Here is a 24,111-nt window from a genome sequence, read left to right on the forward strand (position 1 = left end):
TATAAAAGTAAAATTTTCTATAGAGAACACTAGTCACAAGAGACAAGGGTGATTAAATAACCTCTATAAGCACCTTCCTCAATACAGGTTTCAGAGTAGCAGCCGTGTTAGTCTGTATTCGCGAAAAGAAAAGGAGTACTTGTGGCATCTTAGAGACTAACAAATTTATTAGAGCATAAGCTTTCGTGAGCTTATGCTCTAATAAATTTGTTAGTCTCTAAGGTGCCACAAGTACTCCTTTTCCTTCCTCAATACAGTGCATCAGAGCAGAAAAAGTGACTTGTCATATAATCTGTTGCTCTCTACATCGCTAAAGAAAACATTCCACATACCAAGCTGGTTGTTTCAAGGGTGGCTGATATGTTTTTAGCCTGGAAGTAGAGAACATAAAGCAGCAGAAACAACTGAAATTCTTTAACCTTTCAGCTATGTTTGGATATTTTCTCTTTCACCATCAATATGGAAAATAGCTCTACAACCAAAAGCAGAGTGAAAACCAAGGGAAGGGACCCAGATGCAGAGAGAGAGAAGGCACAAACAACTCATCTGAGGAATCTTTTGAGTGAGTAGTTACTGATCAATAGGAGTATGATGAGATTAGCCTTTCAATCACTTGGTCATGACATTTAGACACTTTATATATTGCTACATTACCAGTTAATCTTGCACATGATTCAGGATCCCCACATTCTCACTAGCCATGACAGGCTTGCCAGCAATCCCCATTCTGTGAGCCTTTGGTTGGAAAAATTCCTTTTGTGTTCCCTTTCCATTGAGGAGCCTCTCTAGTGGTCAGGTTCCCCTCTGAGATCTGTCTGTGCAGGGAAAGGGAGAGAAGCTTCCTCCTTTCATTTGTATTGAAACTATAAGTCTCTCTTAATTCTGTGACATTATAAACTCGATTGCATGCTCAGCAGCTGGGGAAGTTACAATTTACTTCATATCTCTTTCCTCACAGCTTGCTTTACTTCCAAAACCAAAACTCAAACCGGCATAAAATAACTCTCCACCCAGGGTCTTTCCAGCATCATCAACTGGGAGGAGTCAGGATGCAGCCTTCCCCTTTCCTTTTTATAACCCTGTCCAGATCAGTTATACCATAGGCAGGAACCAGGTAACCTTCACATGCCAGAACATCTTTTCCGCTTGTCTCACATTCTGAATTAAGCTCACCAGTCCAGAGCAAAAAGAACAGTCCAGAGCAGACATTCCATAGCAGTCTTACCAATTCAAACTAACTTTTGACACTAGAATTTAATCACCAAATTTTGATGTTGGACACAGGATCTCAGCAAGGGAAAGACCAGATTTTATTTTAATTCTCTCTTGTTTTCTGGGTATTTTTGTTTGTTTTGTTTACTACAAAGTGAGGGAAAAAATTATAAGAATTTTTGAATTCTGCAATCCTCTCTTTCCAAGCTGCTGAAGTTCTGGAACCCCTTATACAAATCACTTCAAATTTGATAGAAAAATTCTACCTTCATACCACAAAATTCTATTTTCTACCATCACTCTAAAATTTCTTTGTGTGTGTGTGTGTAAAATCAGACTTATATTAGAAAATCTAAACTATAGAGTGGCTCCAATGCAAATCTGCCTTTCTTAGCTATTTATATAACACCTGGTAGTATCTAAGGGCATGTCTACACTTTCCTCCGGAATGATTGATCCAGCAGGGGTCGATCTATTGCATCTAGTGAAGATGCGATAAATCGACTGCCGAGTGCTCTCCCGTCCACTCTGGTACTCCACCGAAGTGAGAAGCGTAGGCGGAGTCGACTGTGGAGTGTCAGCAGTCGACCTACCGCAGTGAAGACACCGTGGTAAGTAGCTCTAAGTACATCAAGTTCAGCTACACTATTTTTGTAACTGAAGTTGTGTAACTTAGACTGACTTTGCTCACTCCCCCCGCTCCCTCCCCCGCAGTGTAGACCAGGCCTACGGCCCATATTTCAAACGCATTTAGATGCCTAACTCAATCCGCATCTTACAAAATCCACTCCTAACTCTGTAGAGCTTTAGGATGCAAAATGTTTGAAAGGTGTTGTACAACCCATCTGAGGTTTTAATTTTGTGGGGAAAGAAACCAGTAAAGCTTATGTTCCCATTCCAAACAAGTCATGGAGATCGGAGCCAGTATGGGATCTGAATCTGGATTTCCCCAGAGTTCAAGGGGTGTTCTTAAGATGGGTTCCAATTGAATTCACTATAGTGATAGGACCGAATAGAGAAGTTCAGATCCAGGTCTCGATCTGGAACCCAAATTCCCTGAAGTCTGGGGAGATTTAAAGTCTCTGTTGCAATTTGCTCATCTCTATTTTGGCCAACTTTAGTTACTGTGGAAATAATGATGTCAAGGGATATGTGGCACTTACTGATGAGACTGGGACTGCTTCTGAGCATCATCCCCTAACAATGCATCTCTGTTAGGAAGAGCTGGGGACCTAGGCCTGGATCTCTGCAAGGTGTACGGAAGCAGGGCCCATGTGGTGGGCCTTGGGGGGGGGGGAGGAGCGTGTTGCTATTAGGGGGTATGAAGACATTGGGGATGCAGGTGTCTTCCCATGGGAAAGAAGGGAATGCTTCTCTTTTGATGTTGGCAAGCCTCCTGGTCAATCAAGTTACTAAGTTCTCTATCTTTGCAGGGAAAAGGGACAGAGCCTTATTTTTTTTTAATTAAGTGAAATGTCCTTCAATATCCTGTACTAAATGTTGGAGCTGACATTCCCTATCAATGTGCCAAATTCAAAAGTTGTTAACTTTTGAAATTAGACTTCAGTCAACTAAATGTTTGGCCTGGGTACTAGATGTCTATGAGAGGAGTCTAGTACAGAGGTGGGCAAACTACGGCCCACGGGCCACATCCAGACCGCAGGACTGTCCTGCCTGGCCCTTGAGCTCCTGGCTGGGGAGACTAGCCCCCGGCTCCTCCCCTGCTGTCCCCTCTCCCCCACAGCCTCAGCTCGCTGTGCTACCAGCGCTCTGGGCAGTGCAGCTGCGAGCTCCTGCCGGGCACTGCGGCGGTGTGGCTGGCTCCAACATCGTAAGGGGTGGGGGTTGGATAAGGGGCAGCAGGTCCTGGGGGGCAGTTGGGACAGGGGGAAGTTGGATGGGGAAGAGGTTCTGGGGGGGCAGTCAGGGAATGGGGAACAAGGAGTTTGGATAGGTGTGGGAGTCCTGGGGGGGGCCTTTCAGGGTGTGGGGGTGTGGATAGGAGTTGGGGCAGTCAGGGGACTAGGAGCAGGGGGGGTTGGATGGCTCAGGGGATCTGAGGGGGGGGCAGGAAGTGGGAGGGGGCGGGGGCCAGGCTTTTTGGGAAGGCACAGCCTTCCCTACCTGGCTCTCCATACAGTTTTGCAACCCCTATGTGGCCCTCGGGCCAAAAAGTTTGCCCATCCCTGATTTAGTAAGTGAAATTGTATTTCTCTCCTACTTTCTTTTTTTATATTGGGTAAAAGTGGCATAAAAAATGTTAAAAGAAAAGGAGTACTTGTGGCACCTTAGAGACTAACAAATTTATTAGAGCATAAGCTTTCGTGAGCTACAGCTCACTTCATCGGATGCATTTGGTGGAAAAAACAGAGGAGAGATTTATATACACACACACAGAGAACATGAAACAATGGGTTTATCATACACACTGTAAGGAGAGTGATCACTTAAGATAAGCCATCACCAACAGCAGGGGGGGGAAGGAGGAAAACCTTTCATGGTGACAAGCAGGTAGGCTAATTCCAGCAGTTAACAAGAATATCAGAGGAACAGTGGGGGGTGGGGTGGGAGGGAGAAATACCATGGGGAAATAGTTTTACTTTGTGTAATGACTCATCCATTCCCAGTCTCTATTCAAGCCTAAGTTAATTGTATCCAGTTTGCAAATTAATTCCAATTCAGCAGTCTCTCCTTGGAGTCTGTTTTTGAAGCTTTTTTGTTGAAGTATAGCCACTCTTAGGTCTCAGAGTAGCAGCCGTGTTAGTCTGTATTCTCAAAAAGAAAAGGAGTACTTGTGGCACCTTAGAGACTTCTGTGATCGAGTGACCAGAGAGATTGAAGTGTTCTCCAACTGGTTTTTGAATGTTATAATTCTTGACGTCTGATTTGTGTCCATTCATTCTTTTACGTAGAGACTGTCCAGTTTGGCCAATGTACATGGCAGAGGGGCATTGCTGGCACATGATGGCATATATCACATTGGTAGATGCGCAGGTGAACGAGCCTCTGATAGTGTGGCTGATGTGATTAGGCCCTATGATGGTATCCCCTGAATAGATATGTGGACAGAGTTGGCAACGGGCTTTGTTGCAAGGATAGGTTCCTGGGTTAGTGGTTCTGTTGTGTAGTGTGTGGTTGCTGGTGAGTATTTGCTTCAGATTGGGGGGCTGTCTGTAAGCAAGGACTGGTCTGTCTCCCAAGATCTGAGAGAGCGATGGCTCGTCCTTCAGGATAGGTTGTAGATCCTTGATGATGCGTTGGAGAGGTTTTAGTTGGGGGCTGAAGGTGATGGCTAGTGGCGTTCTGTTGTTTTCTTTGTTGGGCCTGTCCTGTAGTAGGTGACTTCTGGGTACTCTTCTGGCTCTGTCAATCTGTTTCTTCACTTCAGCAGGTGGGTATTGTAGTTGTAGGAATGCATGATAGAGATCTTGTAGGTGTTTGTCTCTGTCTGAGGGGTTGGAGCAAATGCGGTTATATCGTAGCGCTTGGCTGTAGACAATGGATCGAGTGGTATGATCTGGATGAAAGCTAGAGGCATGTAGGTAGGAATAGCGGTCAGTAGGTTTCCGATATAGGACCCATAACTATTTCACATTTGGTGACAATGTATACCTTCAAATCAGCGGCACTGCGATGGGTACCCGCATGGCCCCACAGTATGCCAACATTTTTATGGCTGACTTAGAACAACGCTTCCTCAGCTCTCGTCCCCTAATGCCCCTACTCTACTTGCGCTACATTGATGACATCTTCATCATCTGGACCCATGGAAAAGAAGCTCTTGAGGAATTCCACCATGATTTCAACAATTTCCATCCCACCATCAACCTCAGCCTGGACCAGTCCACACAAGAGATCCACTTCCTGGACACTACGGTGCTAATAAGCGATGGTCACATAAACACCACCCTATATCGGAAACCTACTGACCGCAATTCCTACCTACATGCCTCTAGCTTTCATCCAGATCATACCACACGATCCATTGTCTACAGCCAAGCGCTACGATATAACCGCATTTGCTCCAACCCCTCAGACAGAGACAAACACCTACAAGATCTCTATCATGCATTCCTACAACTACAATACCCACCTGCTGAAGTGAAGAAACAGATTGACAGAGCCAGAAGAGTACCCAGAAGTCACCTACTACAGGACAGGCCCAACAAAGAAAACAACAGAACGCCACTAGCCATCACCTTCAGCCCCCAACTAAAACCTCTCCAACGCATCATCAAGGATCTACAACCTATCCTGAAGGACGAGCCATCGCTCTCTCAGATCTTGGGAGACAGACCAGTCCTTGCTTACAGACAGCCCCCCAATCTGAAGCAAATACTCACCAGCAACCACACACCACACAACAGAACCACTAACCCAGGAACCTATCCTTGCAACAAAGCCCGTTGCCAACTCTGTCCACATATCTATTCAGGGGATACCATCATAGGGCCTAATCACATCAGCCACACTATCAGAGGCTCCTTCACCTGCGCATCTACCAATGTGATATATGCCATCATGTGCCAGCAATGCCCCTCTGCCATGTACATTGGCCAAACTGGACAGTCTCTACGTAAAAGAATGAATGGACACAAATCAGACGTCAAGAATTATAACATTCAAAAACCAGTTGGAGAACACTTCAATCTCTCTGGTCACTCGATCACAGACCTAAGAGTGGCTATACTTCAACAAAAAAGCTTCAAAAACAGACTCCAACGAGAAAAGGAGTACTTGTGGCACCTTAGAGACTAACAAATTTATTAGAGCATAAGCTTTCGTGAGCTACAGCTCACTTCATCGGATGCATCCGATGAAGTAGGGGGTTGGACTAGATGATCTCCTGAGGTCCCTTCCAACTCTGATATTCTATGATTCTATATAAGTGAGCTGTAGCTCACGAAAGCTTATGCTCTAATAAATTTGTTAGTCTCTAAGGTGCCACAAGTACTCCTTTTCTTTTTGCGAATACAGACTAACACGGCTGCTACTCTAAAAGACTCCAAGGAGAGACTGCTGAATTGGAATTAATTTGCAAACTGGATACAATTAACTTAGGCTTGAATAGAGACTGGGAATGGATGAGTCATTACACAAAGTAAAACTATTTCCCCATGGTATTTCTCCCTCCCACCCCACCCCCCACTGTTCCTCTGATATTCTTGTTAACTGCTGGAATTAGCCTACCTGCTTGTCACCATGAAAGGTTTTCCTCCTTCCCCCCCCTGCTGTTGGTGATGGCTTATCTTAAGTGATCACTCTCCTTACAGTGTGTATGATAAACCCATTGTTTCATGTTCTCTGTGTGTGTGTATATAAATCTCTCCTCTGTTTTTTCCACCAAATGCATCCGATGAAGTGAGCTGTAGCTCATGAAAGCTTATGCTCTAATAAATTTGTTGGTCTCTAAGGTGCCACAAGTACTCCTTTTCTTTTTGCGAATACAGACTAACATGGCTGCTACTCTGAAACCTATAAAAAATGTTAAACTCTCTGAATTACCAGCATGCCTTTTGTTTTTAGTAAAAAGAAAAGGAGGACTTGTGGCACCTTAGAGACTAACAAATTTATTTGAGCATAAGCTTTCCTGAGCTACAGCTCACTATTCAGGAACCAATTGTCCAATTTACTAAAAAGACCACATTTAACCTACCAATTTTGGCTATTAGGGTCTGGGAAGGAGCCCAACCTTGGGCTCATAATGGACAGCCAGTTGCAGCCGTGATTATGGAGTGACTGCTTATATTAAACTGCAGCTGTGCGTTTGAATGTGTTGGATTGCATGCAGGGGGGGCCATTGCCTGGGGGACCTGTGTCTGTTTTACAGGTAGGCAACATTTGGGAATGTTGCCCTGCCAATCCATTACTGTCCCTTCCGAGCTTCGCGCTCTTCGATGTTTCCAAAGCACATACTTTGGTATCAAAATGTGAGTGGCTCCCCCCCTGCCCCCCGTGTGTGTAATTAGATCGGGGGGGGGTCGGTGGTGTGATCACGGGTTAGCGTGTGAGTGAGAGAGACAGAGGAGGGAAATCTGTGCCTGCCCAGCGGAGCGGGCTCTCGCTCTCACAGCGCCCCACAAGCTGAGCGGGGAATCGGGAAGAGTGGGCGTAGGCCGAGGTCGCAGAGGACCGTGTCCCGCCCAGCGCTGGGAGGGGAGGCCTGTGTTACGCTTTCGCAACCAAGGGGAGGTCAGCCCGCCGCGCCCGGGGTGCAGCGGGAGGGAAGTGGGCGCGGAGAGCCGCCAGCCCGGGGGCGTGCGGGGGTGCGCGCGCGCGCGCGTAGAGCGACGTTGCTGGGTAGCGCGCGGCGGCGGCGGCGGGAGGAATTGCTCCTATTGCAGGTGTAGCCCCGCCGAGATCACACTCCTCCCGCCCCCTCTCAGCGCTGCAGCCGCAGGAAGGGGGAGGAACCGGCCTGTGCGCGCTACTACGTCACCCCCCCCCCAGCGGGAAATTCCCCTCCGCGGGGAGGAGCGGCCAAGGGAGGGCCGGGAACAGCTGAGCCGGAGCAGCCGGAGGGTGCGGAGCTGCTGCCGCCGCCGCCGCCGCCGCGAATCCCGGGCTGAGCGCGCGTGCGGAGCGGGCACCATGGCGGGTAAGTGTCCCCGGTGCGCCGCCGGGCGCTCTCCCTCGCGCCGAAGCCCGCCCTGCGCTCGCCGCCCCTGGAGTGCGGCGAGCCGTCGCGATACGCCGGTCGGGTTTGCCGTGCAGGCTGCAGCCCCTCTCTCTGCTTCTGCACCTTTAAAAGCCTCTGAAACCCCGGAAGGATGGGGGGGGGGGAGAGAGAGAGAGAGAGAGAGAGAGAGAGACTAGGTTGTCTGGGGGCTGCCTGCAAATAAAGAAGCCTTCAAGCCTGGGACTACCTGTCTAACTTCTATCCAGCTGGGAGTGAGCTGGGCTGGCGTGTCCTCACCCGGCCTGGGCAGGGCTCTGGGCTTGGCAGAAGGTACCTGCCTTCCAATCCTGCCGTTGAGAAGACGCCAGCGGCCGCCAGAGGCTTGATTGACCCTTATTTGACCTCTCCCAGGGGCAGATTCCCGAGTCTGACATGGCTGTTCACTCAGGGGCGACTGTGTGCGCGACTAAAGATAGCCTCCCCAAAACCCTTGTGAGAATATGACTCTACTGTGACACACAGGAAGAAGTGAGGTGGGGAAGGAAAGAATTAATTTTTGTTGTTGTTGTTGTTGAAGGGAAGTAGCTGTGTGAGAGCTGGTGGATTCTGTTCACATGACATGGGAGTTTCGAGTGTGTGGTTTTTGTGAGAGTATCTATAGAATTTAACAGATCAAATTCATCGTGGGTATAAATGGCAGCAATTCTGTTGACTTCACTATACTTGTGTCCCCAACATTTTAAATTCCTCTTTCCAGGATAAATCCTTAGGAAATCAAAGAGAATAATATTGAACAAGTGTAAAATATACACAGAAATGTGCCTGTCTGTTTTTTTTTTTTTTTTTTTTTTTTTTTTTGCAGCAGGAAAATAATATCCTTTCCTGAGGCAGTGGTTATTAACAAATGGTCATAATATATTAAGGCAGAGAGACTATACGCTGCCTAAAGTAATGGGGAGGAGCTTCCACATAACTAACTTAAATGAAACTTTTAGTTGAGAGCTTGTCACAAACTTTACACCATGTGAGATTTTCTGTGGTAGAGGAACAAAATTAATCAGTTTAAATAAACAATAAATCATATATAAATTGTTTAAATAAATATATATATATATGGCCAGGTAATTTCCTTAACACAGATGGGACCACATTTTTCAGACTAGGGTACCTAAAGTTAGGCACCTAAATCTTGATTCAAGCAATTAAATATCTGAGTTGGTCCCAAAATCTCTGTTAAGATGCCTAAAATAGGTGTTTAGGTGTCTAATTGTGAACACTTGCATTTGAAAATGTGGCCCCAATGTTCCATTTTGTTTGCAGGTGACGTCTATAGGGAAATATAATAAGCATATTGTTTAAAGGACAGTTACATTCACTTTCCCCTCAACCCTCACATGGTAGAAAGTGGGAGAGCAAGGCTGATTATTTGACCAACATGGGCATCCTTTAACAAAAAAAAAAAAAACAACCCAATTGTGGTGGCCTGGTGGTTGGGCCCAGTTAAGGGCCTCTTCTGAGAACCTGTCCCTTATGTAGAAATGAGCTCCATCCACTGCTCTGACATCGGGGGGGAGGGATAGCTCAATGGTTTGAGCATTGGCCTGTTAAACCGAGGGTTGTAAGTTCAATCCTCAAGGGGGCCATTTAGGGATCTGGGCAAAAATTGGGGATTGGCCCTGCTTTGAGCAGGGGGTTGGACTAGATGATCTCCTGAGGTCCCTTCCAACCCTGATATTCTATGATCTGCTCACATCTGGGGTAGGAGTGCTGGGCACTAATCCCCTTTTCACAAACTTTTGGCTGTTTTGCTTGGTTGAAGCCCCTCCTGGGAGCCACTGTTTCTTCCCTCCTTTGATGCTTAACACCTGGGAGGAAGGCACTGGCTCCTACCCTGACTTACCCTCCCATTAAGCAGATTTTTTTTTTTGAAGGGGGCAGGAGGAAGGAGGAGAGTAAATGCCTGACAGCTGCAGGGAGCTTTGGAGGAGGGTCTCCCCTTTCTCATCAGGGCAGCCAAGAGACTGCCTGCTCTGCAAGTTGCCAGGAGCCCAGGCTCCTCCTCAGCTGTCATCGCTGGGAATGGGATTTATTCCTGCTGTGAGGATGGGTATCCCAAGGGATCCTAACGTGTCATTTTACCCTTTGAAAGGAATATAACAAAGCATTTTAAATTTTAAAAATGGCCGCCATATTGGACAGTTGCTGCCCCGATCGTCATGGCTTGTGGCAATCTGAGTGTCAAGGGTAGAAAGCTGCACTTTAAAGCAATCACTCAGAACTTGCCTCACACTATAGAAAATCTTCCAATTGCAAAAGTTAATGTGACCTGAAAAGCCCCAGTTGTTTAAGTAGTGTGTCTTAGCTCATGTCTGCTTGCGGTGTATTAGGAGGACCAATATATATTGCACATGAACAGGTTGTCAAAATTTACTCGTGACTTTTGGCTGCTTAAATGTTTAGGTGTTCACTTTAAAGGGACCTGAGTTTCAGCAGAGCTTAGGTGTACAGTTCCTATAAACTGTCTCAAGTTGAGCACCTAAAATCTGAGTGCCTCCCTCCCGAAATCACTAGTCATATCTGAAAATCTTGGCCTATTTTTCTTATTCTGCCACTTAAGACTGTATTGCTAAAAAGGTGACAGTCATGATTTTTAGAAGCAATATTAAATGCTTGTGTGAGTAGCCCTTAGGTGGCCATAAGGAACAAGTTAGTGAACAAACATAACATTTGAATTAGTTAAACAAAATGTTAAAAAGATTCTGATAACTTTCAAAATGGTTCATTGAAATCTAAAAGAGAAATGAATCATTGTTCAAATATAGAGGCTAAATTTACAGTATAAGTCTCAGATCTGGGGAAGACATCAATTGGGTAATGTCAGCTTAGTGCTCAACTGAATGCAGTTCACATCAGAACAGGTCATGGTCAAAATCAATTAGTATGAAAATGAGAGGCAATACCACAAAAAGTGATCACAGATTTGGTAGCCAAAGGAATCCAAAGTTGTAATTTAGTTTCTCTTGGTCTCAATGAAGCACTTGCATTCCACATCCTTTCAAAAGTTTGTCCTCCGGAATCTTTCATGGGGATTTAAAATTTTTAATTTTAGAACTGGTTGCATTAATTAGAGAGGTTGCTGGGAAGAAAAATGTTCCCAAACCTATATATGATTTGTGAATGTCTGCTCAGTCAACCATGGCCCGTGGGCACGTTTGATCTGCTCATCTAAATACTGGCTCTTAATCAGATAAATCAAATTATTGAATTCACACATAATTTTTAAAAAATGTATATTGTATTTTGGAGCAGATAAGCTGAAACAGTAGATATCTATCTGTTATCTGCGACTAATATATTTTCAACTTATTAGTAATTGGTGAAGGAATTTTTCAGCAGGGGAAGTTCTTAATTTCCTAATATTTACAAGCTTCTCTTCTAGTTACTATTCTGTAATGTCACGTGACAAGAAAGAAGTACATGAAGCAGCTGTGCCTCTAAACTACCTCTATTTAGAAGGTGTACAGTTCATGAATGCTTGGGTAGAGGGTTGCTCGTTCTGAATTAAGAATGAATTTGCACTTGTTTTAGGTTGCGTCAGAATGTTTTATAGTAGATCTGTGATCAGTACTCCTCCCTGGCCTGCTATGGGGGTGGCAAAGGCTTAAAATTTAAGGCCTAATTTTTCAGACGTGCCCACTGATTTTGGGGTATGCAGATTGGGGCACCTGGTCCAAAGATTCTGAACAGGGTATCTACATGTGAGTTGGAAGGGCAGAATTTTCTGACCAGTGTCACCATAATGTCCATACCTAATGTATCCCACTGCATTGGGATTTTGTGTAGTGACTTTGCATTGTTGATAGTCAAACTCCCACTGCTCTATGGCCCGCCTCCACCTCATTCACGCACTCAAGATACTGCATCAGAGTGTGTGTCCATAGGACAATCTCCAGTTGAATGCCAGAATTGTGGAATCTCATGACATTGACTCTTCACACAGCCTGTCCCCTCTGTGCGGAAGAATCTGTGGCTCTGCTAACTGATTCCATGATCCAGTTGTTTTTCCTGCAGTGCATTGAAAGAGGCATGGTATGTCACAGCCAACTTCCCTTCGTTCTTCACCTTTCCCTGAACTCATCACTGAGGTCCAACCAGACTTCCCAGATAATTCAGGAATTCCACTTGCAAATACAAATCCTCCCTTCAAGACAAATACTTTGCACATATTTCTCCTTCTCTGTTTCCATTGCACGTCTTTGGGCATTAGGTATTCCAGTTAAAGGCAGAGCCATCCAAGCCTTGAAAGCCCTTTACAGTCACAGCTGCACTATTGCATCAGCGCTTTGGCAGTCATGGTAAAGAACCTGCTTCTTAATGGTAGACAGGGAAATCAGTATTTGCTTCCATATTTTAGTTTTAATTCTGTTGGCTTGTTGCATATCTAACTTTAAACTGTCTATGCTTTCTCACTTTGGATATGCTTTTTTTGTCACTGATACAGAATCAAGTCCCAGATCTTGAATCAGTTTAACTTTCATTCCTTGCTGTAATCACATTGTCATTGATGGTTTCGCTAGTTTCTCCCACTCATGTCATCAAGAATTTACCTCTCATTTTCTTTAAATTATGTATTGCAATTTTCAGTGCATTCATGCAAATACAAATGCAATACCATAACACAAAGAGAAATAAGCAAGCTGGGATACAGAGCACAATAATCCTATGGCCAATAAACATAAGTACAAATGAAACTATTAGTAGTTCCTTTAATATGGATTTGTAGGTTTCTTCCAATTCAGTTTCATGTCTCAGTAGTTGACAAAAGGTAATTAAGCAGCATATTACTCTTCCAGAATTAGTCCTCATTGCCAGTGCAAGAATGTCTGCTTTAGATGTAGTTTATATTTCTTCTACTCTTAAAAAGTATGTGGAGGCCCTTTGTCTGTGTGACTGGGGATTGTGAAATAGTCTCAGCTGTGTTGCTTTGGCAAGAGCACATTAATTTACAGAAAATGGGGACAAGAAATGGATGTCTAGTATTACTACGAAGAGTGGTGATTTTCAGTCTCCATGAGCTTTGGTTCACACAAACCTTTTTGTGTTTCTTGTCTACCTGATGCCTGGTTAAGTAAAGCTGTAGAGGATAATTTGGTTCTTAAAGAAAGGAAAATCAATTTAAAATTAAGTTTAACTTCTAATCTCTGGAGGTTACTGCGTCATTGGGTTCTGCTTTCCCACAAGCACACACCTACTGTTATATCAGTGGTGGTGACTTAAGTAACCTTTATTTCAACCACAAATTAAATCTACATAAAGACAATTGGGGCCTGACTTTTAAAATGCAGTTAATATCATCAGTGGGTGAGACACTAACCCTTTCAAATGTGTATATTGAAGGTAAAATTATAGGTTAAAGTAGAGATATTAAAGTCCTTGAAGCAATTGCTATAAAACACAATCATAACTGACAGGACTCTATGGCTTTGACAGGTGAAGTGGGTGGGTGGAGTTGTGGGCACATGTACATATATTTGCACGCACATGCATGTATATCTATATCTCCAAAGTAACATGATGATTAGGCACTTTATCATTGCCTAGATAGATACTCATTTCTTTATTTTAATAATAATGCTTAGCACATGTATAGCAACTTCTATCTATAGATCCCAAAGTGCTCCACGAAAGTGTGTATCTTTATCTCCATTTATAGATGAGGAAAACAAAGCACAGGGGAGATAAGTGATAATGCCCAAGGTGATAGAGCCTCCCGACTCTCTGTATGGTGCCCCAACCACTGGACTGTGCTTGTGAGACAAGTATAAGTAGTTCTAAGTGTGTGAGAGACATTTGCACACAATTTATGGGGCCCAATTCTGAAAGATGCTAAGAAACCTGATCTCCCTATTGAAGTCACTCCCTGTGTTGCTTCTGTGGGTTTTTATTTGTTTGGGTTTTTTTACCATCTCTGTTTCTATGATGTATTCTCTTCTCGCTAGTCATGCTTATTCTGTCTAGAAGACAGCATGTGCAAAAGCATACCTCAAGAAGGGGCAGAGCTTAAGAAAGGAACAACCCTTTTAAAAGAACAGGAGCCAGGACGATGGCCAGCATGTATTGAATATGTCCACTCATTTTCTGATGTCATTTCCAAAGTTGTCAGATGTTGACCTGGACATTCACTGGCTGGAAACTGGCATATTTGGTTACTTCCATTTTATGAGAAGTTGGCTAAGAACAATGTTAAGGCTCATTCTGTCATTCCAAAGATTTCGGCAACAAAATATGAAATAGTGGAATCTTGGAAACTAGAGACATGAGACAAAATTCTCTTTGGTTCAGCTGATGGGGTTACACAGATATAAAAATGTTCAGATTACTGGGGAACTTTTTGGTAACTTTCCCCAATTTAGAAACATCCAAATTGTCTCCAGCCTTGTTCAAAGAGTAATAGACTTTAAGGCCAGAAGAGACCATTATAATCGCCTAGTCTGACTTTTTGCATAATACAAGCCAAAGCACCTCACCAGTGGTTCCTGCATCAAGCCCATAGCTGCTGGTTGAGCTATAGCATATCTTTTAGAAAGACCTCCAGATTGATTTAAAAACTGTTCCCCCACAGCCAACAAAAGAACTTCTATGCACATCACCATTCCATTGCTATCTGTCGATATAAAAGTAAAAGTCAATATGCTGTCGTGCAGATGGAGTTCTTCTTTTGTCTTGCACATAATTCTTTCAAGAGCTGTTGTCCCTTAGCTTACTCTCCTTTCCTGTTCTAGGAGATAAGTGATTTATAGTAGTCCAATAAGACATTTTGGGCCCAACAAATCTAGTAGGAAATGACATTCTTGTGAACCAGTACATGCAGGCTTTGAGTTGATGAGTCCCAATATTAGCCATATTGGCAGCAACAAAAGGTTTTAATAAGACGTTAATACTGAAATGTATCTCTACCCAAAAACTCCTATAGAACTGTCCAAAATATATGTGGGAAGGAATGAGAGGATCTTCTATCTCTTTAGTGTCTACTTTGGGTACAACAATTGAAGTTCTAACATTGTTTTGCTGACATACATTTGGGAGCAAAGATCCTATAGCATTTAACTGTGTCGTATTACCATTCCTGTTTCTTTGTAATGCACATCTAGCTTGTCTGTGTAGAGTGTTGTTTTTTATTGAGCATGAGGTATAAGTCAATGCAGAGTTTGACCATGTGTGTGTTCCAACTAAAATAATTCAACCTCTAAACTAAACCTTTTTATTTATTCATTTTTGCTTCTCCAGTATTTGCTGCTCACATATCACTAGACTGTTATGTCACTGTTTGACTGGCTAGCATTTTCAGTGCTGTTAGTGAGGGTAGAATTCACTGTAGTTAGACTTAAGTGGAGCCCAGGCCTTGTCCTGGCCCTCAGCAGAGGGTGAATGTCACCCTGAAAAAAGTATGTAGACTCCTGCTAAGTCAGGATCTTTCCAAAGCCTTAACTAATGTCAGCCCCACCATCTCCTGACACGTATTCCCTGAAAGTTGCCTTCTCACACACTGGGCCCTTTGACAACTTCCCAGTAGCCTTTACTAAAATCTTGTGAGAACCCTTGCTGCTCATGCGGGAGGTGGACAGTTCAAAGTATAGCAATGCAATTTCTGGGTCCACAGGAAAGAAACTGAAAGCATTAGGGGATTTTGCCTAATTTGTATAGAACTTATTGCTTCACTGCAGTAGGAGCTAAATCAATCGGTTCAGGGGAAACACCTTCATTTTGAGGGGACTCGCATTCAGAAAAATGTACTATAATTAAAAAGTTCAGCCATTCCCTTGGACTAATGATCTGTTCATTTTGACATTATGAAATAATCTTTCAGCAGACAGGCCCTCACCAGTGTCAAAGAGAAACTGAGCTCCATGGGGAGGGAACCCTGCTAATGATTATTTATATTACAACAGTGCCTAGAAGCCTCCTCCTCTGGGGCTCACACTGTGTTCATATACACAGTAAGAGACAGACCCTGCCCTGAGGAGCCACCAGTCTAAATATATAAGACAGATGAGTGTGAGAGAGGATTTATCATCACCCCCATTTCATAGAGTGGGAACTGAGGCACAGATAAACTAAATGATTTACCCAAGGTCACACAAGAAATCTGTAGAAGATCCAGGAGTAGAACCTAGATCCCAATCCAGTGCTTTAACCATAATGCCATCCTTCCTTTTGCTTTTTAAGCTGTATTATGTTGTAACCTTTAAATATTTTCATTTTCCTAAAGGTGGGTCTGAACCCAGCATAGAAATATTCGAGCAACCCAGGCAAAGAGGTATGCGTTTCAGGTACAAATGTGAGGGAAGATCAGCGGGCAGCATTCCAGGAGAACGCAGTACCGACAGCAATAAGACATATCCCTCTGTAGAGGTAATACTGTTGTTATCCATAATTATTTTTCTCATTGCACCATGCTGCAGGTGTGCATGGGACTTTATACAGTAAATAAGTGGCCTGATTCTCCATTCTGTAATCCTGCTTTTTTGTTTTTTTTTCTTTCGCTATCATAACTTCACTGAAGCTGATGAAGTTACAACAACTAACATAACAGAGTGGAGAATAAGCCTCTTGGTTCCTACTCTGCAAAGCTTACAGTCTAAATTGACAGCAGTCAGACAAGCTGCAGAGGAAGGTAACAAGCCAGGGTGATAGAAGGAAGGGACACAGCGTATGCCTACTTGGTGGCTTGGGCTGTTCAGGATAGATTGGGTTTGTTCTTAGCTTTTTGTTTGTTCTGGGTACTTGCATAACTGTTTTTTAACAATTGAGGCGGAATTAACTAGAGGACTAATTGCAGGTTCTGAGGAGGGTTTTGAAGGAGGTTGTCTGGGGTACAGGGTTTGGGAAGGGTATTCCAGCTGCAGGATGTAGCATTGGAGAAGGCCCAGAGGTGCTTGTTGCAGATGGGAACAAAGGGAGCCTGGGGTGAAGTGGATTTGGGGGAATGTAGGGATCAAATAGATACGTATAACCAGTGATTCGGAGGTAGAGCTGTACAGAGCCTGGAAAACCCCAAGGAGGAGTCTGAAGCTGAGGTGGAAAGGGATGCAGAGTCAATAAAGCACGCAAGAAAGAGGAGTGATGTGGTCAGAACAGCAGGAGAAGATGGTTTGGTAGCTGCATTATAGATAGATTGAATGGGAATAAGGTAGATGTCAGGAAGTTAGGAGAGAAGAGATTCACAGTAGTCTAGGCAGGACATGATCAAGGCCTGGACAAGGATTTGGGCAGTAGAGATGAAAAGGAATGGATGGATTTTGGATCTGTTGTAAAGGAAACAGCAGCAGGATTTAGCAACAGCCTGCATGGGTGGGATGAAGGAACGTGAGTTTGTGAGCCTGGGAAACGGGAAGGGTCATGGAAATACCTGCTGTGATTGAGAAAGGAGGGGAGGACTTGGGGAGGTAGATGAATTGCAGCTTTATTGTGTTGTTTTTAAGTTGATGGTGGGACATCCAGGAATAACTGTATCAGGGCATGGGGAGAGGAGAGGTGGATATGGGAGTCATCAGTAGTTGAAACCATGAGTAGGGTTAAGATCCCATAGGGGTAATATATATAGAGAGAAGAGGGGGCCCAAGGACAGAACCTTATGGCATACTAGCGAAGAGGAGAAAAGGGGAGACGATGGAGCCTTTAGGCAGACATTGAAGGACCTGTCTGAGGGAGAGGTGGTGTGCCAGCTGCATAAAAGCCCCTGGAGATGAGCGAGAGTTGAAAAGGATGGTGTGTGGACAATGGGGCTGAAACAGCAGTGTGAAGCTCCACATCACAGATCAGAAGCTGTGCTATGAAATGGAACCCTGTCCCTGGAGCTCTTGAGTGGCAAGGGAATGAACAAACAGGAGGTGCCAGCCTCCCCCACTCTTTGACTGATTAAAGAGCTGGCAGGAAATCCCATCCTGTCTGTGTCTTGTTGGCTCTCCTGCAACTGGAGAAGGGAAAGGGACTGTGTGGGCTGCTAGAGAGGGCATGTGCTGATGCAGGGACATAGCAGGCTGAGTCCAGGGAGCAGCCTGAGCATGTGGCCCCTGTGACCCTGCACAGTGCTGCACTTGAGCATCAGCCAGAGCCTGAAAGGAAAGAGGCCCTTGATTGTGTCTGAGAGAGCATGGTGGGGATGATAGGTTTTCTGCTCAAGGTGGACTGCTGCTAACAAAGCTGTGTGTGTTACCAATAGCAATGTCAAAGTGATTTCTGGGTGATTTCCTGCATCCCCAAAGGCTGTAGGTGGGATTTCCACTCCAACGCCAGGAGTGGGAGTTTGGAACTGACGATCAGCAAAGAGAACCAGCTGCCACCACAGGAGGAAAGGTCCAGGAGGGGAGGGTAGAGAGGAACCCTGTGGGTTTAGTGAGAACAGTGGGGTGGAAGAGGTGAAAATCTGATTGCAAGAGTAAAGGAGAGAGTTAGTGGGGAAGGAAGTCAAAGCAGCAAGAGTTGGCTGCATGCTGAAGGGCTTAGGTGTGAAGAGGAGGTGCGGGAGTAGGGGTAATTATTTAGAGAGCCAGGGATTATTCTTAGGGTAAGAAGAGACCGTGACACATCTGAAGGGTGAGAGAAAAGAACCAGATGAGAGAGCGAGCGAGAAAGAGAGCACGAATGAGGAGGGAATGAGGGAGGTTTCAGAGTATTACTGAGACCAGGATCAAACAAAGGGATGGAGAAAAAGAATGCTTCATCCTCAGAGGGGGGGTGGGGGGCGAGAAAATGTTGAGGGAGGAATGGAACAGTTTTGAGGCGGGGGAAGTGGAGGAGGAGAGCAAGTATCACAGTTAACGTACACCCCTTAACATATCTGTCGGATATGTTTTCAAGCTGTTACACTTAAATCAGTTTAGGCCAAACTGTGCTCTTAGATTCACCCACGTAACCCTCACTGACTTCACTGGGAGCTATCTGCCTGAGGGCAGAATTTGGCGCACGTATCTGAAGTGCACTGGGAGTTAGGCTCACAACTGTCCTAAAAATCGTAGTGGGAGTGGGAGGTTTTGTGCAGCTCCATGCACAGTGTGCTGAACATTTTGCCAAAGGCTCAAGAGGGTCTTTTCTCTTAAAATGGTCGTATGGCTCAAAGCTTTAATGATGTTAACGTTATAGGTCCTGTACAGCATACTTTACTTGGGAAAAATCTCTTGTTGCTTCAACAGATGGGAATCTCGCCTTTGTAAGGGTTCCTACCATTTTTGGATCAACTAATGGGCCTAATCCATCACCCACTGAAATAATGGAAAAACTCCCATTGATGTCAGTGAGCTGAATTTTGCCCTTCAGTGGGAGTCCCTGTGTGGCCCTGAATGTGGAATTGGATGTATTTGTAATGAAAATTAGGCATAGTAATAAAATATACCTTGTAATGTCAGGGCAAAATGCACCCTATGCAGAGTGCCTGCATGAAGCACTTTAGGCCCTCGGCGCAGGGGCAAATTTAGCTTCTAGAGCCTGATGCAAAGTCCATTGATCCAACATAAATACACTCACTGACTTAGTGGGGCATTAAGTCAGGCCTATGGAGAGTTCTCTGTGTCGACATTAGAGAGACATTGTTTCCACAACAGCATGGAGTAGAAAGAATTAAAAATGTAAAAGAAATAAATAGTTTGACAATGACCAGTGAATTTCTTGACTACAAACCTCTTAGCCAGGCTGGTTAATGATGTGATTTATTTTTCCAAATAAAAGTCTAATTCTTTCTGGATGTTTCAGATATCTATATTTTGTCAGACAAATGGCTTAAATACACTATATTTTTATTTGTAATTGTTTCATCTCTGGCTTTCAATGTGAAATGAATGGTAATTTGATGAAACAGCCTCTGAATTTTCAGGAGAAAAGGGTTAGGTTTTCATTTCTAGTGCAACAGTTAAGACAAACTGTATTCCCACTTATCCATAGGACCTTGTCAGTGTCACTTGTCCACTATCCAGAATTATGCAATCTTTTAGACCGATGTGATTTAGAATTTAAGTGTATTTCTCAAATTTTTGCAGGTTCTGAACTTTGATGATAAAGTGAAAGTAAGGATTACATTAGTGACAAAGAATGAGCCCTACAAGCCGCATCCTCATGACCTGGTTGGAAAAGACTGTAGGGATGGCTACTACGAAGCAGAATTTGGACGAGATCGCAGAGTCCTATCGTAAGTAGCAGTGTTGCGTTGAGTTTTAGACTAAAAATGTCAGTGATGTGCTGCAGAGGCTCTCGGGGGTCAACCAGGAAACCTTTGTTAAAATCCCACCACCAGACTGAAAGGACAGTTGGAATGATTTCCTTGCCAGAGCTGGAGTTCTCTCCCCTCTGTGTATTCTCCTAATCCATCCCTGACAGACGCACCTAATCCCTGGCACCCTACAAAATATTTCTGAACAGAACTGTCTTTTTACCTTTGGAATATGCTATTTGTTTAGTACCTTATTTAGTCTCTTCCTTTCCCATCCTCCTGCTTTATTTCTCTCTCTCTCTCTTTCCTTTTCTCTGCATTTCCTGTTAGGCAGCTCCTAATGCCCACCTCTTGTGGACTTGACTTCCAGCCCTTTCCCACTCTATGCACTAAAATGATCAGCCGTGAAATAGGTAATGACATTTAATTTGTCATCATTAGAATCAACACTCTAAGGAGATTATTGGAGTTTAGGAGAGCAGCAATAATTTCATAATTTGTTTCAGGCTTTCTGTAGGCTCAGGAAGACAACTCTGCATTGATTAACACAGCATTCACATTTGGAAGGTTATCTTTGCAAACACAAGGCCTAGAAACTTGCTTTATTTTTTAAACGAACACTTATGACACCAAATTTCATGCAGGCCCATAAATAAATCAAGCAGGCCAGGTGTTTGGAGACAGTGGATTAGAGGATCCCAGCACGGATATCTCAGCCCTTCATCATTCTAAAATACATTATTGTGTGTGTAAGATTTTGGAGAGAAGACAAATACTGAGGCCCTATCTGTTCAGCATGGATATTAAGGCCCTGAGACTTCTGAAAATCAGGCCTCTTTCAGAAAGTACTGAGCCACCTACCCTCTGAAAATCAGGCCTCTTCAAAGTGTTTCCTGTTAGGCACCCCCAAATCACCAGTTGCTTGTGAAAATCTTGGCCTAAATTCGTTAAAAGATATGTACCTTCATAAATGGGTTAGCTATAGTTAAAGATAGAAATAAGATGATTGAAAGGGAGAAAGTAGCTGGAAAAGAGCAATGGGCTAAGAATTGTATCCTGTAAAACTCTGTAGAGGAGTCTCAGCAGCAATGGAGTTATCCTTTGAGCCATATTCAGCCCTGGTGTAAGTAGGCACAGCTCCAATTTAATGCTGGTATAGCTACTCATTAGGGTGTTATGAATATTTCAGTTAACTGCTGCATGCAAGGGAGTTGCTAACGAACATTATCTATGCCACATATGATGAAGGTAAGAGCATAACTTACTGTAGGAGGTATGGACTTTGGTCGTTCTTCTATAGAAGAATTCACAACTTGTCTGTCACTCCTTATGGTCTGTAATCTTTTTAGAAATTGATTATTGCTCTTGAGAAAACAAAATGTTTACAAACTAGACTGTGCAGAGTTGGGAGGCTGATGAGAAAATAAAACTAATACACCAGGATCCAGACTGTGATCTGTTAAACTATGGTTAGGGCCTTCTGCAGCTATCTGGGCAGGGACAGGATTTGTCCAAGAGTGACTATACTAGTGCACATGTGACTATTGCTGTGTTAAGATTTGTACTACCTTGCTTTGATAATATATTGGTTTTAATATGTCTTCCTTTATTTTCCTCTCCCTCCTTCTCCCACTTCTGTTTCCCCTGCTCCTTGTCACGCTCTGCTGTAGGGCTGCCTAATTTTGCTGTGCATTCTAGTCAGTTTCTCTTTTCTGCTCAGCTGCAGTGATGTGGTCACTAGCCAGTCCTTTCACAGTGATACCCAAGCATATTTTAGAAAAGGGTCAGACTTTGTAAGTTTTGAGTACCCATTGGTTAAGGAGCTTTTAGTTTAAAAGTCCAGTTTGGCCCACAAGATGACTGGTACTTGATAGTTATGAATAATCTACAGCAGTAGAATAATTGCAGTCAGTTTTTATGTAGCAGATAATGTTTTTGTTATGTATTTAATTGACAACTATAATTTACAATGCTCTGATAGTACAACAGGCAGAGCCTAGAGTTCTGTTTGCTTAGATTGCTTTCTGAGTTTGTGTCCTACTTTCGCCAACTCCCTATCTGCATTACAAACACAACTGGTTACAACACAGTTGTCCCCCAATATAGTTGTGCCCCTATTTTGTAGTATGGAGGGGACCTTAACCCTCTCTCCAAATTGTTCGAAAGTGCTGGGCTGTCAAATTGTAATTTGGGGACATGATCCAGATCTCATGTGTACCACTGAAACATGGTTTAACTGTGTTTGGGGGAACAACCGTATTCTATCCAGGTTTCCCCCAAAACAATTGCATTTGTAGTGTAGACAAGGCCTACAAAACAAAATGATACAGCAATAGCAGTGCAGTCTAATATTCTCTGCAAACCCTAAATACTGGAAACCAGAATTGGAACCAAAGTCATCTAATTAAATCATGAGACAGCACTGCATTTTTTTAAAAATCAGAATTCAGTCCAGTTAGACAAACACCTGTCTGTGATGGTCTAGAATGATAATACTTAGTCTTGCCATGAGTGCAGGGGACTGGACTAGATGACCTCTCGAGGTCCCTTCCAGTCAGTCTTATGATTTTATGAAATGAGGCTTATATCGGTCCTTTAGTGAGTTAGTTCTCTAACTGCAATATGGCCTTAGAATGTGGGTGGGGGGTAGGGGAGAGAAGGGGAAGGAAAATGATTGGATTTCTGTAGAAAGGGATGGATTCAGCAATAGTAGGATGGGACTGAGGAACTTTCAGGGCAATGTTGGCCCATCGTTGAGAGAGACAGATGGCGGTGCTACGTAATCAGGGAGTGTCTCAGGAAGTGTCTAGGCATGGCTCAGGTAAAGAGTCTATGTGAGGTTTCAAGGGAAGGGAATTGCCAGTACTTCTGGAGGTGCAGTGAACCTGGTGGCATAACTGACCTCCCTGTGTTCTAGTGATATTATAGTGTGTTCAGATTCTTACTTCCTACTTCCCCACCCTGCTTTGATGATGTCATGGTTTTTCCATGTGGGAAAGAATCAAACTGTGGGGACTCCCCCCACCTCCTTTGCTGACTTGATGTAGTCATATGCAAATGAGAAGGAACTGTAGCTCTTTAGAACTTTTCCATAACTAGATGAGATTTCAAACTTTATAAAAATTAACTTCAAAACACTGTTGCAGATTTGCATTTCCTGGTGTGAAACTGTGGGCCAGCTCTTCAGCCGATGTAAATTGAAGTAGCTCCACTGACGTCAAAGGAGCTATGTCAGTTTACACCAGTTGAGACACTGGTCCTCTATATATGTTTAGCATTGCTAGTTTACTATATTCAAACTCCAGTGATAACTCTTTTTAATGTAAAAAATATTCCCCTGTTTTTATTTTATTTTATGTAAATTCTTTTCTTTTTGTCATTACCCTTATTTTGGAAATATAAAACCATCTTTTCAAAAGCTCTTTTGCCATCTTTATTTCCTACACAATTTGTTAATAAGATATATTTTTGACAAAAGATGTACAATTTGATTCTTTACAGGGAGGATTAGAATTTAGCTTCTGAATATCTGTGCCAGTGATTAAGTGAAACTGTTGTTGTTGTTGTTGTTGTTGTTTTTTTTTTTAATCACTTTGTTACATGTGCTCTAGTTTTCAGAATTTGGGCATTCAGTGTGTTAAAAAGAGAGACCTGAAAGAATCAATCTGTTCACGAATCGCAAGAAAGATCAATCCATTCAGTGGTGAGTAGCTGTTAATAAACAGTTTGAAATGCATGTTAAAGAACTTGGACAGCAAAGCGATTTAATTTGTGAGCACTTTCTATTATAATGCCCTGGCTCTTTTGATGGAGATGTATTTTAAAATATAGGCTTTTAAATGCTGTCAAATCTCTTCCTTTTAGCTTCTTTATCCCCCCCCCCCTCCTCACTCTCATCCTGTGATAATTCTGTTCAGTAGGTTGCTCAGAGTTGAAAGTAAGCCAGTACATACCAGGGTCAGCTTTCCCAGACAGCAATTTAAAGCCCTGGGGTAGCAGTGGCGGGGCTCTGGCAGGGATTTAAAGGGCCCCAGAGCTCCAGCCCCCGCTACTGCCCCGGCTCTTTAAATCCCCACCG

At 43.6% G+C, this 24,111-nt stretch overlaps 1 protein-coding gene across 2 annotated transcripts in view; it reads left to right on the plus strand.

Moving 5' to 3' along the window:
• The first annotated feature begins 7,394 nt into the window (after positions 1-7,394).
• The window catches only part of REL (REL proto-oncogene, NF-kB subunit), a 45,270-nt gene continuing 28,553 nt past the window's right edge, over positions 7,395-24,111 (plus strand). The window contains exons 1-4 of one of the 2 annotated variants that reach the window (XM_038396712.2): positions 7,395-7,810; positions 16,101-16,243; positions 19,864-20,012; positions 23,645-23,736. In XM_038396712.2, the coding sequence (XP_038252640.1) occupies positions 7,804-7,810; positions 16,101-16,243; positions 19,864-20,012; positions 23,645-23,736 (391 nt within the window). In that variant the 5' untranslated portion in view covers positions 7,395-7,803. Of the gene's footprint in view, positions 7,811-8,241; positions 8,365-16,100; positions 16,244-19,863; positions 20,013-23,644; positions 23,737-24,111 lie in introns of those variants that run through there. The other variant, XM_038396713.2, reaches the window with a different exon arrangement.

This window comes from Dermochelys coriacea, chromosome 3 (assembly GCF_009764565.3).
Source record: "Dermochelys coriacea isolate rDerCor1 chromosome 3, rDerCor1.pri.v4, whole genome shotgun sequence".
Lineage (NCBI taxonomy): Eukaryota > Metazoa > Chordata > Testudines > Dermochelyidae > Dermochelys > Dermochelys coriacea.